This window comes from Apus apus, chromosome 4 (assembly GCF_020740795.1).
Source record: "Apus apus isolate bApuApu2 chromosome 4, bApuApu2.pri.cur, whole genome shotgun sequence".
Taxonomy (NCBI): Eukaryota; Metazoa; Chordata; class Aves; order Apodiformes; family Apodidae; genus Apus; species Apus apus.
This window is the reverse complement of record NC_067285.1, coordinates 8,366,731-8,392,902: the sequence shown is the minus strand read 5'-3', so window position 1 is coordinate 8,392,902 and position 26,172 is coordinate 8,366,731. Positions and strand designations below refer to the sequence as shown.

Genomic DNA, 26,172 nt, shown 5'->3' with positions numbered 1-26,172 from the left:
TAGCTTGGACATTAGGAAAAAATTTTCACAGAAAGAGTGGCTAGACACTGGAATAGGCTGCCTAGGGAGGTGGTTGAGTCACCACCTCTGGATGTGTTTAAGAGTCGTTTGGATGTGGTGTTGCTGGATATGGTTTAGGGGAGAACTTTTTGTGGAGTAGGGATGATGGTTGGACTGGGTGATCCCCAGTGGCTTTTCCAACCTGAATAGTTCTATGAGTCTATGAATTTTTGAAAAACTTCTTAGCTTTTTTCCTTGGCAACCCTACCTGCTAGTTGAGTAGTGCCGGCAACAGTCTATAACCTGGGACTGAAATGCAGTTCCAGCCTTTGGTTCTGCTTTGTGTGCAAGGCTCACAATTATGATTCTGATACTCCTGTGTATTGATAAAATATTTGGGAGGATCCTGGAGAACTTTAGAAGATTTTGGGATAGACAGGCATGGTTGAGATAGACACATTTTTGCGGCAGCCTTATGCATTTCACAGTGTAAAAAAAAAAAATAGTGTATGTTGAAGGAGTAATTTTTCTAGTGTAGTCAAAAATCATACTTATTTTATAGCATGTGGTGTGCTGCTTTTGCCACTGGGCTGCCTCTCCAGGGTATCAGTTATGTGGGTGTATCACAACATTCAGGACCAGTTCTCCACAAAGAATGCATATCAAGCAAGTATTCACAGCAGTTTTCTAGTTTGCTGCCTGAGACCATCATGTAGTTAAGCCTTACTGGTTTGTGTGTACTAAATGCCATTAATCCCAAATTTTAAATTATTAATGCTTGAGATACATTTGAAATAGTTTTGGCATTATCTGGATTTATAATCTCACTACTATACTCACTTGAAAAAATGTCTTGTGCTGAAGTCTAATTTATGGTTCTAGTAAAATATTATTCACCAGTGCTTATGCCAGAGGAACACTGAATTCTTGCATTGCTGTGAGTTTCTTTTTGGTATTACAGAGCAAAAATATAAATGTCATTTTGTGTGCTGCAGACAGATTTATGGGAAGAGAAATGGGTTGCTTTATTTCAGACTAAGTAGAGATGCTTTGTAGTTTCTGAGAAGGTTCTCTCTGATCTGTTACTATCCAGCACCCAATGCTAACTTCTAGTATTTTCTGTCCAATCTACTGAGCTTTTTTTTCATGAGAAACACATGCTGTCATAAAAGCTCTATTTTTTTCCTCTTTCCTATTGAAGATAAAATCTCAAGAAGTTGAGGATTAGTTTAATTGTATGACTCCAGCTGGAGATAGAGCTTCAGGTGTTAGATGAATTTGAGGCCTGGACCTCAAATGGTCAAAGGGATGTTTTGTAACATGTGCTAAGGTCTAAAGATGCACTCATAAGGTAAATTAAAATCTTCTGTTAAATAATGGGCAAAGCAAGTGCGTATGTGCCCTAGGGATGAAGAGAAAAAGATGCCATCTCTTTGCAAATGGCATATGCAGCCAAATGGTGCAAGGCTTAAGAGAAATATAAGCAGATTAAAAAAATGCTAGGTTTAAAAACTCCCACGCTCCTGCAACCAGTAGAGTTGCAGTCCTGGCACCTGCAAACAGATGAACAGTAATTTCAACTATGTAATGTCAACAAAATGCTTTACAGAATAAGTTAAAAGCAATGGCTTCCAAAGGATCAGCAAGTGTAATCACAGAAGACATGCTAAAAGGCCAGGAGTCTTTGGCAACAGACACGGGACAGCCTGTTCAGTCTGAAGAAACCCCCAGTGCTGCTGGAGCAGAGCAAATGGAGAAGGAAGATGACCTCCTACAGCAGGCAGATGATCTATCTTTCAGTCTGGATGAACTAAATGTCACATCATCACCTGAGTCCTCCACTGTTGGTCCAAAGCAAGACTATAATTTAGTGAATTCTCTACTAAACCTCACTAAAAGTCCTGTGAGTTGTTGTTTTTCTTTCTTCTGTTTAATTTGATAAAATGAAAATGAAATGTGCCAAGTGGGCAGAGGGAGTGAACACACATGTATATACACATTGTATTTTAACTATACAAATATGAGGTTTGTTTTGCAGGCAGTTTTTGTAAATTGGCAGTTTTCTTTGCCATTTCAGCTTAAAGTAAAAATACTATTTTAGAATATTGTTTTTGTTGATGGTAACATAGGTGTTTTTTGAGCAATTTGTATAGGATGGGCATGTTTCATAGACAAGCTACATAGGATAATCATTTGGTTGAATATACCACAAAAGAGTATTTTCAAAACTGCTTTCAATTGTATTGACTTAACCAAACCCACTTTTTTTGTAAAGGCAGTGGGCTATCTCTAGGGGTTTGCTTTCTTTTAAAAACAACCTCTGTAAATCTTACCCAGCTCCATCTTCTAATTCATATTCAGATTCTTTCAGAAAACTTGAAGGGGGAGTGGGTGAACCTCTAATTGCTACAGCAGTGTTGAGAGCAGAAAACTCAGTCTCCCAATATACCTTATTATTACTAAGTGATAGTTTCCATTATCTGCTGCTCTCTCAGTCTTAAGCAGATCTACAACACTAGTTCTGTCAACCTGAGGGTTGCAGTTGCTTCTTAGTATTTGACATGGATTCAGGTGAGATTCTTTATTGTGTACTATCCAGGTTCAGTAGAAATAAATTATAATCATTGGAAAGGAAACAATGCATTTACACACTGTGGGGAAATGGAGAGGTTTTATTTGGGAGATGTTTACTTCTTGATTTCAAGTGAGCTTCATTCAGCCTCTGATTAATTCTTCCCTGCCCTTCTGCCAGGATGGCCGGATTGCAGTGAAGGCCTGTGAAGGCCTCATGCTCTTGGTGAGTTTGCCAGAACCAGCAGCTGCCAAGTGCCTGTCTCAGAGCACTTGTTTATGTGAACTGTTGACAGACAGGCTGGCCACCCTCTACAAAGCCTTGCCTCAGTCACTGGATCCTTTAGACATTGAAACAGTGGAGGCAATTAACTGGGGGTAAGAATTTTATTTTTGTATTTAATACCTAAGGTGACTTTACTCTCCTCCCTGAAACTAACTTTCTATAGGTAGATAAGATGTATAAAATATTCAGCCCCCCATGCTAAGGTCTTAGGAGCAGAGCTGAGATCCCAACTGCAGCACCGTGGTACGAGTTCACGTGTCCAGTGTACGTGTGGTATCTGACATGAGGCCATGTTTGGCTGCCAGTCCCTTCCGGTGATTCCTCAGGGGGCAAGTTTTTCCACTGAATTACATGGGTGATTTGTGGTGGTGTAGCTGCAGTATCATGTACAAATCATTTCCTTGTTCACACGTTAAGGATTTAGGAAACGAAATTTTCACTGCCTCTTTGGTAATAGGCTGTTGCTGCAAAATTTTTGCAGTAAAAAGGAGAAGGAAAGAGTTATGCCATAACTCATTAGCATGAAGCAAAAGATACATGCCTGTTATCCTAACTGCTTGCATGTTAGATTCTCAAAACGTTTATCTTCCCCACTCTTCCTTCAGTATTATCTGTTGCTCATGATCTGTTAGTACCAAGACAAAAAGTAGGTATATGCAAAATAACTACCAACATTTCTGGTGGTTGGCATTTGAATTTAGAAGGGAAAAACCCACAGCTTTGAATAGCAGATTAAATAATCATTGGATTGCTCTACCAAGAAAAATGGTGAATTTGTTATTCCATGGAGCCTTTAAGTTGGGATTTTTTAATATTTTTTTCTTGAAAGATACAATCTAGTTCAGGTATACAGTGTGATTTGGGTGGACTTGATTGAGGTCACTTACAGAGCAGAGAAGAACAATTCCCTTCATTTTATGGTTCTCTGACTACAGGAATTATTGATTCTGTTTCTGTGGTCTGTGTTTCCGAGAACAGGCTAGGTGATCAGTTTTCCATTCTGACTCAAGAAACAGTTAACCAGAGTTGTTCTGCTGTACATACTATGAACCCTTAAGCATCCCACTGAAAACCTGTGTGTTAAAAGCACTGCCAGATGAGTAGAGACCAGCAGAAAAGCTATTTTATTGTTCACTTCATTGCAAGTAGATCATTAATTGTTCTGTTAAGTTCAGTAAGAATAAAGTCCAAGATTCTTTAATTACTTGTAGACTAAAGTATTTTCCCCTCTGTTCTCTAGTTTGGATTCCTATAGCCACAAAGAAGATGCATCTGCTTTTCCAGGGAAAAGAGCGTTGATTTCTTTTCTTTCATGGTTTGACTACTGTGATCAACTCATCAAAGAAGCACAAAAGGTTTGAAATGTTTACAGATGATACAAATATGTTCAGCAAACAAATGTTTCCAGTTGTTTCTTAGCTTTTGAGTTTGAGGCATACATTTTGTACTTTGGTTTCAGACTACTGCTGTTGCTATGGCAAAAGCTGTGCGGGAACGATTTTTCATTGATGTTATGGAACCCCAGCTGATGCAAACGTGAGTAGCATCCTCCAAGGCACAGCAGAACAGCCTCTGAATCAAGCTGGGTTGGTTTCTTTTCAGCTGAAATCCACTACATATCTGACATGGAATTTTTTGTTCAGTTCAGAGATCGGAATCCTGACATCAACTGCACTGTTGCATCGCATTGTGCGCCAAGTGACTTCAGATGTCCTGCTGCAGGAGGTAGTTTATTTTATCCTGGGTGAGCACAGAGAGCCAGAGACTTTGGCAGACATCAACAGACACCCGTTGCGACACAGGTTGATCGAACACTGTGATCACATTTGTGATGAGGTGAGGAGTGGTAATAATATAATAATGTCTGCTGGCCAGTTCTGTCTTGTGTGGAGTCTGTAAAAACAGCATAGTGAGGAGTTTCATATTTGTGCCAGCAAACTTTTTTTTGCTAAGGAGGAGAGTTCTGACTGCCAACCCTACAAATTCCCTTCAGAAAATGAAAGTCAAGATGTTTTTTACAGCTAGCACATTGTTCCTGTTAATAAAGATTCTTTGCTAATTTTGTTTGCCCCTTGTGCTTGCTCATCTGCAAGGTAGGGCAAAATCTGTTTCTGTAACTGTGTTTCAATTCATGCTTTAGTCTGCATCACTGTTATCTTCCATGTTGTATCAATTCTGTCATTTTTCAAATATAAAACATGCTTGCTTGAAATACAGATCTGTGCCTTCATATATCTATTTTTTCCAGTATGCTTATCTGTTTCCCCCGTCAAAATCAGTTATCTGTATAAATTAGTTGGTTTTTGCAAAGGTAAGCATTCTAAAGCTGTCTTGAAAAACTGTCTCTGTATTGCTTTAAGTCAGTCTCCTTTTAAAAGCCTGTGTAATATCTCAATGTGAAAGTCTCCTATAGTTCTAGTCACAATATCCCAGTGTTACTTCGTTCTTTTCTGGGTAATTATCACTACCTCAGTCCTGTTCTGTGTCTCACTTGCACAATTCCATCTTCTAGCATGGATCTGATTATAATATGGAAAGCTAAGCTCTAAGTTCTCTGGATGTTTATATTGTTATTTTGGCAGATTTTAGAGCAATTTTTGTTTTACAGGAAAAAAATAGTCCACATACTGATTTTAAAATGTGTATGAACTCTTCATCCATGCTTGTACCACATTCAGCCTAACAATTTCCTAATTTTTCTTAGGATTTTTGCTTCTTTCCCTAATGTAAATAAGTAATTGCAGTGTTGTAGGATGTACAAACCAGATGTAAACAGTGCATCAGTTTATTGAATTTTTACTTTTTGTTTTTCAGATCAGCATCATGACTTTACGAATGTTTGAGCACCTTTTGCAGAAGCCCAATGAGCACATCCTTTATAATTTGGTTCTGAGAAATTTAGAAGAAAGAAACTACATAGAATACAAGCCTCTCTGTCAAGAAGATAAAGATGTGGTAGAGAATGGACAAATTGCAGGGGCAGTGTAAGTTTGTTTTTTAAGGAAAGTGTTCACAACAGCTAACTTGGATCCTTATTTATAGAATTAAATAGTGTTGGTTTTTTTCCAGTAATTGAAAGAAAAGTGAGCATGGATAGTACTTTGAGTGCTGTATATATTAATCTGGATCCATAAAGTGATGCAGAAATTATTACAGCAAGTTAGGGAAGTTGTTAGAACAGTAACAGAAAAGCTAAAGTTATCAAAAGCCTCTTTCCTGAACAAGATCTATTTACTTATGCATCTACCAAATATATCAATTTACTTACACATCTACATAGTTTAAGTCTATGCATGTTTGTATTTTTTTAGCAAGTTTATTCTTGAAGTCAATCACTTAGGTGTCTTGCTTACATTTATGTTCTTCTTATATTAATTTTTTAGTGGAGAAACTTTTCTGGGACACTTTACATAAAGTCCTTTGAAATACCCTACATAACTCTTGGAATTCCTTTGTTTTTAACCAAAGGAGGGGTAAGGACTAGTCACACCAGCTATTTTGGGCATCTTAATTTAGATATTTCTGAGTCCTCTCAAATAATCAAATTATTTCCTGGAGTATAATTCTCTCTCTCATGTAAGTGGTTCAGTGCAGTGATTCTGTGCCACACAAAAATGTCTTCTCTGTTGTTGAGATCAAGAAGTTAGGATTTTTCTTCAAAACCAAGTTTGTTGGGTATTTGTAAAGTTTTTTGTTTCTGTATATTAATAAGGTAAAAAGATGTGCATATGATAGTGTTCTGGCAAACATCTTAGTTGTTCAGAGAAGAAAATCAGAAAAATGCCTTTTGGCTCAGATTTTCCTGCCTTTCATAACATTCTGTGAATGATTATGTTTTTGTCTAATACAATCTCACAGAGACCTAGAGGAAGATCCATTATTTACTGATCTGTCTCCAGATAACACGTTATCAGCTCAAGAGTGGCTTAGTGCTTCTCCACCTGTCAGTCCAGATCATTCAAAAAATGATGGGAAGACTGAAGTTCATAAAATTGTAAATAGGTAAGTTGAAACAAACACTTTTAAGAAATCTCTGAATGTGTGGGTGTCTGCACACACTGTGCAAATTAAATGTACTCTGAAATGGATGTTATTCTGTGCCAGCTGGTAAAATGACTCCTCAGAAGGAAATTGTGGCATTTTATCAGAAAGCTACTCCTGAAAGATTAGAGCTTACAATAAGTAAAAATAATTCAACATAAATGAGAAAAATAGAACTTCACAGCTAATAGCCCACTTGAATACTCAGAATTTGTTATGAAAGCCTCAGTGATTATAAAACTTTCTAAACTTTCCTCAAGTTCCTTAAACACATAGATAAAAGTAAATAATTGCCATGCTAGAGATAACCTTCTGTTCCCTGAAAATCAAGGGGCATCTCTGTCACCTGTAACATACCTTTCTGATTGTTGGATGTACTGCAAATTGGATATCACAGAGAGGACAGGCTCTGCTCTAAGCAACTTAGTGATGGTAATTCTCTTAGCAACTAATACTAGGACAAATGCTGTTTGCTCTGCTAATAGATGGTAGCAAAGCAACACTGGTATTCCAGCACTGACCTATCTGCTTATCCAGAAATAATCAAAGGTTTTAGCCAGAGGAAGCAGACAGCCCAAGGACAGGCAGCATACAATGGCATAGTCTCTTTTGCCCTCTTTCCCCCAGTCCTGCTACATATAGTTAATGGTGAATATGGTTTGGAGCAAAGACACAAAGAACATTCTCCTAAATTCACCTCTTGTCATCTCCTTCAGAGAATAAAGATGTTTTCCAGGTGTTCAAGGTTTGCCATGTTTTGCAAATTTGTGTTTTTTCAAAGAAGATAAGCTCCATGTGTAAAGTTAGCTACTATATATTTCTGCATATAAATATTACTGGAGATTCCAGCAGTTCTTTGGGTCCTTGGAGAAAGCTGAAATTTGGGTCCAAAGACTGAATTTTATTTTGCTGTCCAGAAATATTACATTTTTATATTTACTTTATCAAGACACTGCCTCTCTCTTAAGATTCAGAATTTCACTATGCTTTTTAGGTCAGATATTGGTGAAGTAATAAGGACATAAAGTATTTGCACTGCATACCTGGCAAAGACAATTACATTTGTAACTGGGACATTTATATGCAAATATTCCTTTATGTTCTTAGATGTTCATTTTTTACCATAAGGAACTGTGGTAAACAAAACTGCCTATGCAGTAGGTTAACAAGAATTTTAACCCTATTTCTCCTTGTCTTTTGACTCATTTATTTCCCCGTAAATTTTCCATATGCTCTAGTAAGGTGGAGTCTGACCTTTAGCAAGTACTTGACCTGGTTATGAATATTCCTTTTCATCTCCATTCTGTCTGCTAATTCTCAGAAAATGCTTCTCCTGAGGATTTTACCTCTAGTGCTAGATGCAAAAGTTCTGAAGTATACATCTTGTTATTGCAAACAGTAGTTAGAATGGTCATTCTTAAATAGGTCTCATGTTCTCTGTTCTTCACATAGAGTTAGGTAGAATGTGTGGATTAATTAGCCAGACAACTCAGTATTGTGTACACTGTGACAAATGATGAGAAGGTATTGATCTGGTGCTCTGTGGATTCTAGATACTAATTAATGTACTTTTTTTTCTCTTTAGTTTTCTCTGTCTTGTACCTGATGAAGCTAAGTCATCATACCATGTGGAGGGTACAGGTTATGACACTTACCTCAGAGATGCCCACAGACAAGTAAGTCAGTGAGGTCTTCATTAGTCCTTGAGAATTTGAAATGCTTATGACAATATCTCAGTGGTTCTATAAATAGTCCTACTGAATGCATTTTTTTGGTAATGGAAGATGGGAAAACCCAATTTTTATTTTCTAATGAAAATTTACCTTTGGTGATCTATTGACAGTGAATTTGCCTTCTATTACTCTAGTGGGAATAATGAATGACGTTAAATGCATTAATATTCATATAACAAATACACTGGGAGAAAATCTGAACTGGTGATAGATTCTTAATTTGCTTTTGCATTTATCTGCATTCTCTTGGAGAATTGCCTGCCGAGCTGCTTCAAAGGACTAAAGGGAAATTAAAATGCTGCATAGGAGTTATGCAATCTGGGACTTTAAAAATTGTGGCTCATAACAGGGAATGGGCAGTCTAAGGCATTCAGGTTTGAAGTTGGGAGTTTTGGTAGGTAGGGAAGGCTTCATGATTTACTGCTTTGAAATGAATGCAGGCTTTGTTTTTACAAATGTAAAGTTTCCTTGGTTGTAAGACAATAAATGATTTTTTGCATCTTTTTTATTGAAGCACTGTGAATCTTCTAGAATGGAAAAGTTTATGCAAAAGAGTAGAGTAACTGAGAGAGGTATATTTAGTAGCTACTTCAAAAATTCCCTAACCTCTGAATTATGGTATCAGCAGTTTAAGATGGGAAGCTTGGATTTCTATATTTATTATATTGTTTTATGTATAGTCTCTCCTGAAAAGAAAAGGAATAGAAAATAGAGAATAAGGAAACACAGGTTGATATAAAATTCCCCTATGTTTTATTATTGGATGTCAGAAAGCACGTATCATCTTTGTATTTCTTTCATGCCTTGGGGAAAAGAGTATTCTGGGAGTTATTAGAGAACAGAATTGGTTTCTGTCCCTTCCTGACAATCATATGGCTACTCTTAAAGTATTTCCCCCCCCCTAAGAATAGCCCTGCCTATTGCTGTTATGACATCCAAATAGCTGTTTTGCTTCCATGTTTCTATTCCTGAAAGCCCTTACAAGCAGGTAAGCTTGATGCAGTGAAGAATGTCTGAGTCTGTTTTGTTTCTCGTTTACTACTGCTTATTTGTGTGTTCCTTATTTTTACTGCTGTAACCTGTGCTCCTTTCAAGGTATAATTCCTTGGAAGTGGGACATCAGGGGGTGCTCAGCAAATCCAGGGCAGAGGAAGAGGTTGAGAAAGACCATTATGGGTGGTAGGAAACAAAGACAGGGAAGAGGAAGCCCTGAAGTACTTTTTTCATTTGTGTCTCCTGCATATACACACATGTGCCTTTCCTGTCCTGGGAATCAGGGAGCAATATAGATCAGATAGCAAGATAAAATACACATGATACAGTTCATGTCTCAACAACAAGACTGTATCTGAATACAATTCCTGCTTTAGAATAACTCTGGTTGGGATGGGTATTGTTGACTTTGCTTTGTGCTTTGGCCCCAGCTGCTTTTTGGGAGCTCTGTTCTCCAGTGGTTTTGAAGCTACTCTAATAGCATGAATGTCAAGAAGAAATTAAGGTGCCTCAATAGAAACCGATCATGTTTATTTTAGAATGACAGTTCTTTGGGGGCTTATAATTTTCATGTAGCTACAGATGATGGTTTTAAGGTGTATGGACTATTAAAAGGAAAGAAACGGTTTCCACTGAGGTTTGAATATGTTTTCCTTGCTATTTTTTTCTAGTTCCGGGATTATTGTGTCATCTGTTTACGGTGGGAGTGGCCTGGATCTCCCAGATCTTTGGAAAAGTGCAATTTAGAAGCATCGTTTTTTGAAGGACACTTCTTGAGAGTCCTCTTTGAAAGAATGGGCAGGATTCTTGATCAGGTAAGGAAAAGAAGGTTAATCATTCCATTTCTGATACTTTAATCACTACTAAAGGGCTAATCTCTAAGATCCCATGGATTCCCACCACTCAGATGTCTATTATAGCATCATATTATTGTGGGACATCCCATGTCTGTGGTGCAGGTCTCTGTAGGTTGCAGGGTGTTACAGTGATCAGCATTCTCAACAGAAGTAGAGAACAAAAACTCTCTTATCTTCGTTAACCATTTTTTGTGTGTACAAAATGTTTCCTTGACCAGAAATATAATTAAATTAATAAGTAAGAAAAGTGTATCCTTTAAGTAAAAGAAGCGGGTAAGATAGTATCATAGGAATCCTTCAGTACTACCATCACTGATTCTGTTTTAATTTCTTACATTTACACTTTAAAAGCATTTCCATTTCTCAGTAAATAAAATACTGTACAGCTCCTTTCTGCCACATTTCAGTGAACTTCAATCTGAGGTTGTGTTCTGGAAGTAGTTTATGTCATTATGTAAGTTGAAAAGAACTTAGTATATCACTGCTAACGTTTCCCCCAGTTTTTCACAGTTAGAAAAACACTGTTATCATTGCCTGGAAAGTTTCTAAAAGGTATCCCTTTTCCATCTGCAATGTAAAGTAGGGTTTTTTTCCCTGGTTTATCTTCAAATAATAGAGGTATAGCTGCCAAGGGCAAACAAATGAGATATGATCTGACTGGCTCCTTGTTCTGAAAAGGAGGTGTGGTGTGTCAGACCCAGATTAGTACAAAAGAATTTAAAGAAAGTGAATTTTCCTGATGTCTGCTCTGTATTAGGCATCCTGCATGACATAGTCTTTCTGGGGAGGAGCAAAGTGAAGGCTCAGGGAGGTGAAACAGAGGGTTGCCCTGTGTGAAAATTTCTTTGTCTTCTCTGATCTCTGGACTCATTAGTCATGCCAATATTGCTGCTTAAGATCAAGAAGATAACTCCTCTTGCCCCTGAAAACTTCTAGAAAAGTCTAGATTATCCTTCCTGTAATATCAGCTGGTGTAGCTGTTTCAGAAATCTGTACAATTCTTTTCTGGTTTGCTTGTGGAGCTATCTACAGAATAAACCATTGTCTGTGATAGTGCCATATTTCCTGGTCATAAGCAGGACGAAAGCCATTTGAATATATAAATGCTTAGGAAACGTGTCAGGAAGCCCTTAGTAGCCTCTAGGTTACCTCAGTGAGTGTGTTGATGGGAGAAGAATGTTTGAGAGCACCAACTTCTTTAATTGAGAAATTAGAAAAAAAAATATTTGCATTGCTATATTGTGTATTCTTAGGGTTTTGCTTCCAGTAAACACGTTCTGCACACTCCACTAGCTAAAATGGTTATAGATTAGAGTAATGAAGAAACCTGGACATCAGTATCTTAGGAAAAACAAGCCTCATGCATAAGGAAAGCTTGTCTGAGCAATAACACATGAATTAAACAAAAAGTACAGAACATCCTCTGAAAACCACCCAAGTGTCAGATATGTATGATTATGACAAAAGTGGCATCTGGCTTGGACACATGGTGCCCATTTTGATATACTGCCTGTCAGCAGGACGCACATTTGGGTTAGACAAGCACGATTCTATGATCTGTGATGTCGAAGATGGTTCTTGACTCCGGAAGAATTAAAATTGTTAACAGCTTCTGAGAGAAGATAGCTGAGCCACACAAGTGAAGTAACCTTCAAGGCAGTTCAGATCCTGTATCTCATCTGCTCGACAGTACCTCCTTCTTCCTGTTTATATTATACATCTCTATGGAAGTGACTGTTTCCTAAGAATTTTTTAAGAATTTTCTGAACTGCAGATTTTTAGAGTTATCTGATACAAGGCTGTCTTACTGAGACTGCTGACATATGGATAGAAATAAAAGCTCTGTGTGAAGAAGCAGCTTTCCATAATGCTCTCAATTAGTTCAGATCACAACAGCAATCTGTCTGAACAATGCAGCACGTGTTACTACTTTGTTTCTTTCTTGTCTTGTGAACACAAGATAATACTCATGGCTTCAAAGCTTCCTAATGAATTGACTGACTCAGACAACTCTAAAGACTTCCTGCAGTTCAGCTAGGTAGACAGTGGAATGGATTTATGTAAGGGATTTGTGTCTCTGTCTGCAGAGTAACTTTTCCAGAATAACTCAAAATGCAGTGATCTCTTTTATCTATAACATCTCTGACCAAAGATGGTAAAGATGATTATAGATGTTTCTCAGAAGATAGGGATGAATCTGTTGCTAGAATATCAAGTACAAAAAACCCCCTGCTATCGACTGGGGGAAATACGTGTTTCACTTCAAAAGATCTTAAGACTACTGCCTTTGCAATGCAGCAGTGTGTGGTTATGAATTCAGGAATAAAATGCCTAAATGCTAGTTAGGTGTCCACATTTAGTCAGTGGAAATTTTGTCAGAACAGCCCTGGCAGTCTTCAAAGCTGTTAAGACTGAAAAGCAAGTTGGTGTCTCTTTTAGTGCAAAGTGAATCACCATCTCAGCTTCCTTGACTGTGTTGACTGAAAGCTTGGCTCAGTTGCCTGAACCAAGGCTAATGGGAGCTTAGACACATAGACATATCTAAATATACCTGTCATAATCTGAAGCTGAATTCTTCCAAATTTTTAGGCTGGAAAAGGGAAAAAACTGTTACCAGATTATTCAGTGCGATGCTAACTTGAAAGTATAAAGATGATAATTAGAGGTCATTAAATCATCTTCTTTGAGATGTGATTATGCCACTGAGGATGTTACAGCCAGTATACAGTCAATGGGACTGATTCAGGGCCCTCTAATCTGCTTCAGGTGAAACCAATAAGGTGAAGTTAAACCATCTGTGTGTTGGTAACATCATCAGGCTGGTGTAAGGCCATCTCTTGTCAATGTAGTCTGTTCCACTGCTGAATAGGTGGAAGGAAATTCCACTCATTTGTCATCTTGTCTCACTATGATGAGAGAATCAAAGATGGAAAAAAAAGTACTTGGAACATAAAGAAGCTGTGGTGAAAATACTAGCTTTCATGGAAATGAGTTTCTTACTGGAATGATAACCTTAAAGCTAGGCACTGTTTTTTTCCCAGAAAGTTAGGTACTATTTTTTTCCTTAGGACTGATAGCATCTGGCAGTGTTGCCTCTCCCATATAGTTGATTTGGAGGAAAGAGGTAGAGAAACAGTTCAGAATTTCATGGTGCTTTCCCAGCCCAGGGCTGTCTCATCTCCTGTAAAATGCTGCCACAAGAGGATCAGGCATTCTGCAATGTCTCTTGCCAAGAAAAAAAGAAAGTAGAAGAAGAGAAATACCATACTAGCCATAAACATGGATTTCTCTCTCTCAGTTTCCTGAGCTCTTATCATTTACATTTATGCAGGAGAAGCAAGCAGATGTTTAATCTAGGCTGATTTTATGGTGTTTAGCTGCTGAGCTAAAGAAATGCTTCATAAGAAGACACCCTACAATAAGCAAGTGTGCAAAAGCTTCAAGTGGTTGTAGCAGTTATACAGATAACATCTAATACCCAACTATCATGTTCACATCACTCCTGTTGTGGAAAGCACAGGTTTGGGGCCTGTCTTCTAATGTAACTTTTTATTTTTATATATTCATAACCCTGTATATAATTCTAGCAATTAAATAAACACTCTCTGGATCAAAAGAAGCCAGCATGAACATAACTAAGCACTGTGTTTTCCTTCTCTTTTATATATTTTTTGCAGCCCTATGATGTAAATTTACAAGTTACGTCAGTGTTGTCCAAACTGTCCTTGTTTCCCCATCCTCATATACACGAATACCTTTTGGATCCTTATGTAAACCTGGCTTCTGGCTGCAGGTCTCTCTTCTCTGTCATTGTCAGGGTGAGTAAACACACAGCTAATATTTACATATGGCTAGACAGCAGTGATGTATTTACTAACTTTGGAGTCAGTGGCAGTAGTTGCTGGCTAGTTTAAGTTGGCAAATGGCTTCTCACTGAAAATAGATATTTGGCTATTGAATTGAAAATCAGAATTAGGGGTTTTCTACCACAGACATTGGGAAATGTGTTTCCCAGCCTGTCTTCATTCTGCATGACTTGAAAATTGTATGTTTGCTTAGTTTTATTGTGTAGATGCAAAATATACACTGGCAACAATGTTGCTTTAAACTGGACTAGGTCACATTGCAGTCACTTGCAGGCAAGGTCAGGCAGAGCTGTAAGAACAGGCCAAGAGCAGGTTTGCATCTGGGTGAGAAAGAGGCAGCTTTGATTCCCTCACAAGCAAAGGATGCTCCTGAATACCCTGTGCCTGGATGAATGTATCTGCTTATCCTCTTTTTTTTTTTTTTTTTTTTTTTTTTTCTGATAAAGGCTATTCTTGACAGTGAAGTCCTGGATTTATCAAAAGTCCCTTCCTTTCCCTCTCCGATTCCATCTCTTCCTGCCAGACCTTCCTCCTAGAAGAGCTGGCTGGCTGCCTGTCACACTGCAGCCTTCTCAGTCAGAGCCCTCGCCTACCCCACGCACCAGCTGTTATTAAGCTGATCAGGATCCTATTAGTGGTGCTTGCCCAATGCAAACGGAGTGCTGAGCTCCCTTGTTCCCAGCAGCCCTCCCCATTTCAAAATATAATCTTCACACTCTCCCCTTGTGCTTTCCCTAAACCCAGGAATTTACTGGTCAGTTGCCTGCGTCAACATTTACTAAGACAAATTAATCATGGACATAATTAAAATAAGCAATGCCATTTGTGGCAACAGCAAGTGAGGCTTAAGAGTTTTGTCCTTTTGGGTCTACTTTCAGTACCCACTCACCCTTTTGGGGGCAGAGGAGCTGCTCTCCATATTATTTTGTGAGCCTATGAGGATTCTCAAGAGGTTCTGCAAAGGGGTGAACCTGGTGTGTTGATGGCTTTGTGCTTTACAGGTCGTTGGGGACCTCATGGTTAGAATCCAGCGCATCCCAGATTTCACTCCCAAACTTCTGCTGGTCAGAAAACGCCTACTGGGATTGGAGCCGGAAGGGCCCATGTGAGTAAACACATTGTACGTTCTCCAAGACCCCTGGCTGTTTTTTTCTTTGTGTGCCAGTCCTGATTCTCTGCTATTATTTTCTTTCTCAGCATTGACCACATGACGTTACTAGAGGGCGTGATTGTGCTGGAAGAATTCTGCAAAGAGCTGGCAGCGATTGCTTTTGTGAAGTATCATGCCTCATCTACACCATAAGCAGCCTTGATGAGTTGCCAGGGTGTAAAACCACCTTGCTTGTCTCAGTCTAGAAGACTATTGACAACACCCAGATAGTAAGAGGTGGTGCCTTCTGGCAAAGTGTCAGTTGACATTTGGCAGAATTGGAAGTTGTTACTTTCACCAGATGTTGACATGGCAAGAGAGGGGGATTTAAATGGATCTAGAACGTGATTAAAGGCGTCTGGGTAAAAACCAATACATAGCATTTCTAGCCACTGTGTGAAGAGCAAAAGCTGAATGAAGAACCACAGACATCAGACCTTGGTTATTCTGTTATAATGACAGTGTTTAGAGAGTTGGGTCTTTTGTATGTTCTGGGGCTCGCCAGTTTTTTTGTTTTGTGACCATATTACTTTCAAAAAGCAAATTAATATTACAGCATTTTTATGTCTTAATTCTTTTTCTTTTCAGTTGGATATATGAAAGGAAATCACAACTATGGTTGCAATGTATATTATTAAAAAACAGAGGTTCAAAAAATTCACTAATCCATATACAGTAAGATCTGTTAATAAGGGATCATTTTTGTTTGAATCTAAAAGACAACTCTGAACTTGATTCCCCCGTAGATTATTTCAAGAGATATATCAGTATAAAATCAATACTAATGGAATTAATCCTGATTCAGCAACACATCCATAACAAATATATCCAAAGCATACATGATTCTAGCATGTTTGTCTCTTGTCATTCCAAGTGATAGCTCTTTAGGTCATCTGCATAACTAGATTTCCTTTAAATTTTTTGCATGTGAACTTCAGTTTATTGACTCGTGTCACCTTTGCAGGCAAGTTAATTATAGGTCATTAGTAGTTGTTGCTGAAACTGTATTTTTAATTTCATAATACATAATAATTCTTTTATGTTGGTATGTAGCCTGAATTGGTTTAAGACTCTTGTGCCTTGAAAATTGGCAGCATAAACTTTCTGTCATTTTTAGAAATGCCCAGCAAAAGATTAACTGATACCAATTCAGTTAAAGCATTGATACCATATATATATAGGACCAAAATTTAAGCCTGCTTTTCATCATGCTGGGATGCAGAAATGTCTCTCAGCGAGTCTTTTCCAATGTAAATAGTATAGCTTTGGAAGTGGAGGGCCATCCCATGTGGACTTCTCTGGGTCAATGCCAGCCTGCCCTTGGGACAGCTCTTGCTGCTCAGTGCCACACCTGCACTGGCAGGTGCAGGTGGCTGGGCTTTAACCCTCCAGTCACACTGAGGGACTTGGGGAGGGACCTCCCCTGCTCTCCCCACCAGTGTGGCATACCTCTTTCTGCCCCTGTGAACCTAACAAGGTAGAGTTTAGCTCCTTGTGTTTACATTGTATTTCTTTGTTTCTTCGTCCTCCTATCCTATTTGCACAGCTAATGCCCATTTCAAATGTCATGCTCATATGCAAATATGGACTAATTTACTCAAGTCACTAAAATTTTTCTGGATTTACATGCCTGTACCTAGAATCAGAGTCTGCTCTGAATCATGCCTTTGAGGTCTTGGTTTTTTAATATTTATGACACCTGGATGTTGAGAGGCCTTTTAAGTTAGCAGGTTAATTAGAACAGTGTCACAGTTAATGGGCTAAATTTATTCTTGTTGCAACAGTGAAGAGGGTCCTGCTGTAAAAGCTTCCAATACAGGTTCAGCTGGAGAGAGCAGTTGTGGAACTGGGGAAACATCTTGGCAGGTAAATCCTGTATTCAGTGGCTCCCTATACTGAAAAGCTTTTGTACAAAGCATTTAGTAATGTACAAAATATCTGGAACACAAAAGCGTGTTTTACTTCCTCACCTACCTGTTTCTTGCTGAATTTAGCCCTGAAGTGTTTTCAGGTCAAAGCAGCATAGGAGGATAAAGGTTTTTTAAAGTAACACTTTTTTCATTTTTGTCCTTTAGAAACATACCTTGAAAATAGCAAATAATTTTTAGGCTATGTGTTAATGTAACATACCTGACACTTAGTTTAGCACATGTCAGTGTCTATGCAGAGTTATAAATAAGGTCCCAATTCAGCAAAACAGTTGAATATAAGCTTCATTTCAGGAGTTTTATACTTAAATCCCTATCTCTTCCATGAACAAAGTTAAGCTGTTGAGCACAAATGCTCATACTTTACTGAATTTGAGTCTTCATTGGTTTTGCTGGAGCTTAACTACTTATTCCTCAAATTTTCTATTTTCATTATTTATTTTTTTAAAGTGTATGTTCCAGAATATTTCTAATGTCCCAATTTCAGTGTAAACTGGAAGTGATCATACTACTATAAATGAAAGTGAGGGAAATGTTAAACAAAACTTGTAAGAGCATTCCAATTAATATACCAATTTATAAAGCCACTCGAGATGCCTGATCTCAAATGATAGCATTAACATCACCTCTGTTGTTGTTTTCACTGATACTTGAGCTCATTACATTGTAAGGAATTGTATCAGTCAGCTTCTGGAAGGACTGTTGCAACTTCTGTAGCATTTTAGTGCAAAACAGTCTGCTGAGCTGCAAACACAATTCCTTCACGCTTGTCCATGAGAAAAATAAGCACCCTTAAATTCAGGATATAGTTGTTTGGTCTCCAGCAATATTGGTGATGTTCTTGCAAACCAAATGTTATTTAGTTGATAAATTTAGAAGACATGGATCCATCCTGATGGAAGTGAAGCAATCCTTAACATTGCTTAAATCTAAACTGCTTTTTGTGAGTGTTGCCTATAAACCCTTAATTTTACCAGACATGGTAACAACTACCTTTATTTTTATAAAAGTGATTTAATCTTTCTTAAAGAGATGGAACTCATTTAATTATTTTTGGTGATGATATTTTCCATGCACTTTTTTTTTTTTTTAAAAAAGGTTAGAATTTAGTTCAAGTCCATGTTTTCACCCTTCCAATCTATGCATGTCATTGAGGTGCCCATTTTGTTTCTGTGTGTGTGTTTGTATGTGGTTATTTATTACCCAGAGATGGACACCTGAGAAAATATATGGCCTGAAGTTCACAGCCTATGAAGATCCTCCAGATATCTGGGGAGTGCAAGTGATCGTTACCTTAGAAAATACAGCCACTAAAATTAGGTTGAAATACTTGAGAGGTAATACTAGAATAATTTTTTTATTTCAAAAAGCAGATCCAAACCACATTTTAATCCTGATGCACATGTGTGTAAATAGACACATTTTTACTTTTTTTTTTTTTTTTTCCATTTATAGTATGTATTTGATTTAGACTCAGATATAGAAACATTTGTAATAAGCCATGTGCTAGCTCTGGTAGAACAGGTTTGTCCTTAGTTTCTCATATGTCTGTAATATTCCTTGTATTCAGATCCTGTCTGTGTAATGTTCTTACTATGTATTTGTTTGTGCAATATAAAAGCTGTGATTTGATACACAGCTTGAGTCTGGTTGTACATCACCTATGTGTGTGTGTATATATATATATACACATATATATAAAAAAAAGGACCAGAATCCCAAGCTCGCTTACACTATAATTAGTGTAAAGATGGTCACACTTAATTTTACAGGGCATGAGTAATCATGGAATGGCTTTCTAAATGCATGGCAATTTCTACCATAACCTGTTCTATAATTTCAGAAATGGCATTTTACTAGTCCTATTTGCCTTCTTTAAAGAAATCCTAAATGGAAGTGTCAGGTAAAATCGAAGGATTGTGTAGTAGACTTGGAGCTACCTGCAAAATCCATATCTGACATGGTGTATCCCACAGGGTTTTAAAACCATGATCCTCAATGCCTTCTGTGCCCTGTAAAATAGTGTAGCTATATAAAATATATACTCTTTGTTTTGCCTCCTGCCTTGTTTACATTAAACAGAGGATATTCAGTAAATTTTTTTCTATTAAACTTTGTGTAGGTCACTTACTGACAGTGTTGCCAAGGTTTCACAGGTGTGGGATTTCCATTGAGGAACTGTTGAAACAGCCACATTACCAGACATACAATATTAAGTTTTATGAAGGAGGTTGTGATAAATTCCAATTTTTTTTGCTAAAAAATGCATGGAGGATTAAAAGGGATATTCTCAAAATAAATTAATTTCAATGAAGCGACTGCTGCTATTATTAAAGAATCCATAGTAAGTTTTGTATGAATAACCTTGAGACAAAAAATGTTAAAACCATTTTACATCAGGCCTTTGATCCTGAAGTCCTTTCATTTATTTTGAGTCTGTCACTGCAGCATCTTTGGGAATAAACGTGTTTCCTGTGCTGAACTACACTGTGCAGGGCTCAGAGTGAACCAGTATACGCTTGCCCATGAAAATTGGAAGCTAAGGCAAATGGCCAGGATGGAACATCCTGAACACAGATTACCTATGGCTCTTCGTGAGAGCACTGATGTCTTTCAAGACTGCAACTGGTCAAGACCCTGGTTTTCTATTGCATTTCAGGGCAGAGTGTGTCAGTCACAGCGTCAGCTGGTGGCACTGGATATACATGTCATGTACATGAGTAGGCATCACTTCAGGGCCTTTGAGGAAGGCTTCTATACATAGGGTTTTATATATTTTAGAATTGTATTTGTTGGGAATTTTTCCTTAGTATCTTACCTAGTTTTGATGTCCTTCAAGTTTTCACGAGCTTTTAAGAAACCTCATTGATCTGTATGATCTGCTCTGAGGGCTGCACTTGGATGTTAAGCTGTTTCTCCTCAGTATTTAACAGCTGCAAGTGCTCTTGCATCTTTAACAAGACAGCTACTGCAAGATTATACACTTGACAGCTTTTTTACAGCTCTCAGCATCTTCACCCCATGCTCTTGGGTCTCAGAGACTGTCATCTCCCACCCCAGATCATTTATTTTCTGTGCCTGCATGAGGTATTTAGAGATTTAGGGACACTGCTTCCTCAAGCAGTGAGGGAGTTGTATCAAAATTGCACAGTTTATATTGCCTTGTATTTTCCTCTTCCTTTGATATCCTTGAAATGACTGGATTGTTGAAGCATGATAATCTTATGGCATTTGCATTCTGATGCAAGAATTTTGGGCTTTACATCCTATTGGAAAAAAAAACAGCATTATCAGTGTGTGGTCTCTACTTTATATTCATTAACTTGTTTTACAGATTCTCAGTTTAACCTCTCAGAGCAAATACAAGTAGCACAGGATCTACTGAATTTGTTAACCTTTAAATATTAACAGACCTGGTGCTGTCAAAGCCTCAAAGATTTTGGTAGTTGTCCAACTGTGATCCAGTTGGATTAAAGTGGATTAATGCTCAGAGAAATGAATCTGTCAGAAGTTGTATGAGCACTTTCAGCCTAAACCCATGTGTTCCTGGTGCATCCTTTATCAGCCGAGGTTCCCTTTGAAGGATGAGAACAAGAACTGAAGAGCAAATCAGGAATCAAGTGAAGCATATGCTGGATTGAAGTTTTCAGGTGTCATAAACTTCTTGGGAATGCCAAAAAAAGCAAGTGTAGAAGTTAAATTTTACAAGTTTCAACTAGTTACTGGCATTGCTTTTGGAGTCAAATCCATGAGGAACAACAGATGCATCTTGGAACACAATATCTCACCAGGCTATTTGAATTACACTTGCTAGGATGGTATATATATTCTCAACTATGTTTCACTAAATCCCTGCTGGTTATTACGATAAATGCTGCTGGTGGTATAAAATCCACTAGAATAGTGCTGTGGAACTGACAACTTTGTCAGTGACTTGTAACTTTGATGAAGTAGATACATCTTGCCAGCTTTGCCTTTCTGTTCTATGGCATCATAACTCACTAGAGGTTTGTATAGTTTCCCCTCCCTCTCATATGTACTGAAAAATATGGAAACACATGAAAGGAAGGACCCTGTTACAGTGCTAGGCTGTAGGAACATGAAGAAAAGCATATTTTTCTTAATCACATTCATCTTCATTTTCAAGAGATTAACTTCATTGTGTTCTGAAGGGACCAGTTCTCTGAAATAACAACTGTTGGAAAGAGGGAGGGTATCCTCCCCAGGAGCCCTAGGCAGTAAGTACAAACCTGCTTTAGAAATTTGCACTGGAAACAGCAGAAACAAGACATGTATTTTTTCAAGATGTACAGCATCCCATTTCCATTTTGGAGAGAGGAAAAATGGCCAAAATGTAAGTTGTGCTGAGTAACAGCATACAAAAAGACTACAGGAAGTTCAGAAAACAGCAAGGGATATTAAACTGATTACGGAAGGAGAACAACAGAAGTAACTTAGTTTAGCCTAGTTAAATTATGGCCTAAGGTTAGAGTAACATTACTTCCCAGTAAAAAGATTTGAATGCCATGAGCACCAAGACCAAAGGAACTATGGAGCCTAATTTATCAGCATGCAATTAGGAAATAAGTGATGTCATTGAGGAATACTTGTTCATTGTCAGTGAAAATTTCCTGACCATGATTGCTTCTAGACCAGGAGAAGTGGAAGGAGCCTTTAACCTTGCACTTTTAAAACCAGACTGGACAAAACACAGAATGTTTCAACAGGAAACCTGCCCGTGTCATGAGGAGAAGAAATAAATGCGCGTTTACATCCTCAGATTCCCAGCTAGTTAGAGCCTCCTGGGTAACTTGTAATTGTTCTGCTAGAAACCAGTGAGATTGACAGATCCACCTGAGTGTTTCCTGTAAATCAGGAAAGTTGCTGCAATCTGAGAGAAGCAATTTTCAGCCTTCCAAAATGCGACTCATTTAACCTCTTCACAGAAGCAGCACCCATTGCACGTGGCGAGCGGTGCGGCTTGATTAGCCTGGCCAGGATCCCCCCCATGCTGAGCTGCTTTGGAGAGAAGAAACAAATTACCTGTGCTCTTGAGTCGTCATTGTCCTTTAGTTGAGAAACCCTCTCCTACTTCCCTCATCTCCACAGCCACAGGAAGCACCTGTCAAGTTCATTTTTCTTAATTTATGTCATGAATTTTTATTTCCTAAGCTTTTTAGAGACTCCTATTTTTACTGTTAGCAGAATGTCCATCAACACTGTACATATTTGAAGACAATTTTCCTTTCAGCTTCCTGCAAAGGAAAGAAATCTTTGTACTGCTTATCCTGCCTTCTGAGACTCACGTTCTCCTGCCTTGTTAATTCCATCCTTTCAAATCTCTAAAAATGTTTTTCATCTTGCCCTTCACCTTGGGGATTTTGCAGTCAGCAGTTTGTGCAGTTCAGCAGGCAGGGTATGGTAAGGACAACACAGACAAAAGCAGGGCTGCTTCTGTCCACCTAGGTCCAGCTCCAGAGTCTGCAAGTGAAATCCTATCTATGTGGCAAACATGGTGGAGTGGATCAAGAAGGAAAACCCAAACACATTAGTATCCGTGGGAATTTTGCCATCATTAGAAATGATGCAAATTTTTCACTCCCTGCTTTGCAAACTCATTTTCTATTTCTGATAAGCTTTTAAGATTTTCAGAAAGAAAACAAGAAATAAAAGTAGCAGAGAAGAAAAAAACGGGTGTCATGAGTTTCCTATGATGCCTGAAGAAAACTATATCCTGGTCATGTTTAAAAGACAGACATTTAAGGAGACACCTGCTACAGATGTAAAGAACACGTCTGCACAAGTAGTGACCTGGCAACAGTTCTGAGCAGGCCAACAGCCGTATTTGATGCCAGCTCAGTGCAGGAACAGAGGACCCATGTCTGCTCAGGCAGGTGTGGGACAACTGGTGTCTTGAACCAAGGGAAGTGTAACAGTTTGTAACCTTCAGGAGGGATCTCACAGCCTTACCACAAAAGTAAAGACAAAGACAGGAGAATTGTATTTCCTATATAGATCTGAAAAGTATGCTTACTATATTTTATATTCTGATTCCTCAAAATTTTATTGTTTTGATGGCTTTTTTTTTTTCTTTGAATAATCAAACACAAATTCTGTGGGAACCAAAGACTAAAGAATTAGGGATCAAAATTCAGTCACCCAAACCTATTGGCCTTGCTTACATGAGCAAAAACTTGTCAGGATCATGTAAAATACACATTTAAGCCAGTGATGATGAAAGTATTGCCCTCTCATAGCCATAAGCCAGAAGACAGCTTTGCCATTAGTAAACAAGACCTTACATTAACAGCTTAGAATTCTGCTGTTCCCTGACTTTTTATGAAATTCAGTAATAGTAACATTAGGTAAATCATGCATCAAAATAGTGCAGGCAGTTTCGTGCTGTATCTATTAAATGTCTGCTTCTCTGGAGCCATGATTTCAGCTTGGATCATTAAATAAGGAGATGGTTTAATATCAACCAACAAATGACCATAAACTGTGATGTTTCCAAGAGGACAAATATGCAGAAAACTAGATTTATCAGACCTCATTTTTATGTTTTAAAAGATCAAAACTGAGCACCCTTTCATAATTAATTCCAAATGTCAATTTGATCTACTAATATGATCCTAATTGCCAATTTTTTTTTTTTTTATTAGGTTACCTTCTTGTTTCTAAATATCAACCAAACAGAATAGTGAAAAAAAGGAATGCCTTGATATGATGAGATGTGACCTGTTAAACCAGTGGGACCATACCACAGCTACAAAACTACTCCAGTTATTGTCTCTCAACTGAGATGCTGACAAGGAGTGTTGTGGCTGGTTTTGCCTAAGAGGGGAAAGCTGTAACATGAAAAATTTCTGCCTTTTACCTCTGGGGTAGAACGTGGAAGTACATAATAATGGATAGTTCAGGATAATGGGAAATATTCTTACCCTGTAAAGCATGATTTGTTTAGTTCATTTGATGAAAGAAGCAAAAGTGTGGGAACTATAAGTAATGTGATGATAATAATTCCAATGAGCATATGTGGCAGTTGGTGCCATTTCAAGGAACATTATTTTTTACACCTGCTCACTGTGTCTTGGTCTGCTAATTGTTTAGTTATTTTTAAGCAGTTTGCTTACTGTCCACACACTGAGATGATGCTCAATCTCTGAGAATTTTGTTGGGTTTGTGGTTTTGAGTGACAAATAGTTTTTTTCTCCATGTGACAGCTGCATGACTTAGTCTATTAATAGAGGAAGCTGTCAAAGAGGAACTACATATATATAGACTTAATTTAACTTTTAAAAAGCACAAGCTATACAGGTGCAATTCATCTTTTCAGCTCTTAAGGTATTAATCTGTGTGGTGGAAGGGGCTTGATTTCTTAGCCTTGACTCAGTTTTCTACAGAAACTTTGTATGTTCAGCAACTATATGAACAATTATCAGAAGTCCCTAAGAAACTGCTCCAATACTGGTCCTGTGGTTTGTTACTTCAGTGAAAAAGCATGGACTTCAAAAGCAAGCTGACTCAAATGCCAGATAAAGACCTTCTCAGGGTTGAAACTGAAATTTCATAAAGAAAACTTGCATTATCATGAGGCAAGGTCAGTATAATTGTGTAATTCAACTATTTCAGCAGCTGAAGATTCCACCTGATTAGCCTGTTTATAGCTTTACCTTAATCCAGTGCCATTTACTCCAGAGGCTCCCTGAAATTTTACAAACACAGCCAAGGAGGCACCAATCCCAGATGCAGTATTTAATGAGCTGGTTTTCTTTACAGCAGGTGAACAGCAAAGTCCTGATGTTGGGCTTATCTCTGTGCCTACAGCTCCCTAGGCTGAGCGATGAGGCTGGGTGTTACCAGTGTCTGAGTTATGGGAAGCAAATGAGAAACTTATGAGTAGCATAATACTGAGGCAGCCATGTAGCCCTGTTATTTTCATTGTTAGTTGCCACAGATTGTGTTCTGAGTTTGCAAGGGCTCAGGAGTGAGGCACATCAGGCTTGCTTTGTCTGAACTTTTCTTGACCTGCGTGCAGCTTTGTTTTAATTTGATCTGGGCTGATAATGGCTCTCAGAACAGAATACAAGGATTTCAGCTAAATTTATTATAAATTCTTGGCTTCATATATAAAGCGTGTTTCATCTTTGCCTATAAACAAGTTTTGGAGCATAAGAATAGCAAATATATTTTAGAACTAAAAAAATATAAATCTACACAAAACAAATAGCAGGATCAAACACAGCAGGACAAGTTCCTTCTCCTGCTGCCATGGAGAAGATTCTGACAAAGCAGGGGCAGATACTTCTATCTTTTGATGAAAAATGTCATCTATTTTATTGTTGTTCTTGATCCTGATACCCTCCATGCTGTGGAGAAGCTGCTAGTAGATTTTCCTGCCTAAGAACAGTGACATTTGATCTGAAATCTGTCTGGAACCAACACTGGGGAGATGCTGTTGATAAATAGCATTCTTCAACATTTAAATGGGGCTGAAGCCCCAGTTTGGAAATTCAGCCACACAATCCCTATTAAAGAAACAAGAGAACACCTGAGTCCTGCCTCCAACTAAGTACTTTATAATAAAAGGTCTTTTTCTTTGGTTTAAATCTAGACATCTCTACTAAAGTCAAATTCTACTCTGCTACTGCCTCCAGGTTTAGCTGGAATAAAAAATGACCGCTGTGACAGTTGGTACGACCAGACTGCAAAAATAGAAACACAGAATTTCATTTGAATGCTCATCA

The 26,172-nt window shown here is 38.1% G+C and overlaps 1 protein-coding gene across 3 annotated transcripts in view; it reads left to right on the top strand.

Moving 5' to 3' along the window:
* The window catches only part of FHIP2A (FHF complex subunit HOOK interacting protein 2A), a 33,765-nt gene extending 14,026 nt beyond the window's left edge, over positions 1-19,739 (top strand). For all 3 annotated transcript variants that reach the window (XM_051618214.1, XM_051618213.1, XM_051618215.1), the window contains 12 exons: positions 1,610-1,903; positions 2,753-2,949; positions 4,098-4,212; positions 4,317-4,393; positions 4,501-4,693; positions 5,672-5,841; positions 6,716-6,859; positions 8,484-8,574; positions 10,296-10,439; positions 14,159-14,299; positions 15,349-15,452; positions 15,545-19,739. In XM_051618214.1, the coding sequence (XP_051474174.1) occupies positions 1,610-1,903; positions 2,753-2,949; positions 4,098-4,212; positions 4,317-4,393; positions 4,501-4,693; positions 5,672-5,841; positions 6,716-6,859; positions 8,484-8,574; positions 10,296-10,439; positions 14,159-14,299; positions 15,349-15,452; positions 15,545-15,650 (1,776 nt within the window). In that variant the 3' untranslated portion in view covers positions 15,651-19,739. The remainder of the gene's footprint in view (positions 1-1,609; positions 1,904-2,752; positions 2,950-4,097; positions 4,213-4,316; positions 4,394-4,500; positions 4,694-5,671; positions 5,842-6,715; positions 6,860-8,483; positions 8,575-10,295; positions 10,440-14,158; positions 14,300-15,348; positions 15,453-15,544) is intronic.
* The last annotated feature ends 6,433 nt before the right edge of the window (positions 19,740-26,172 follow it).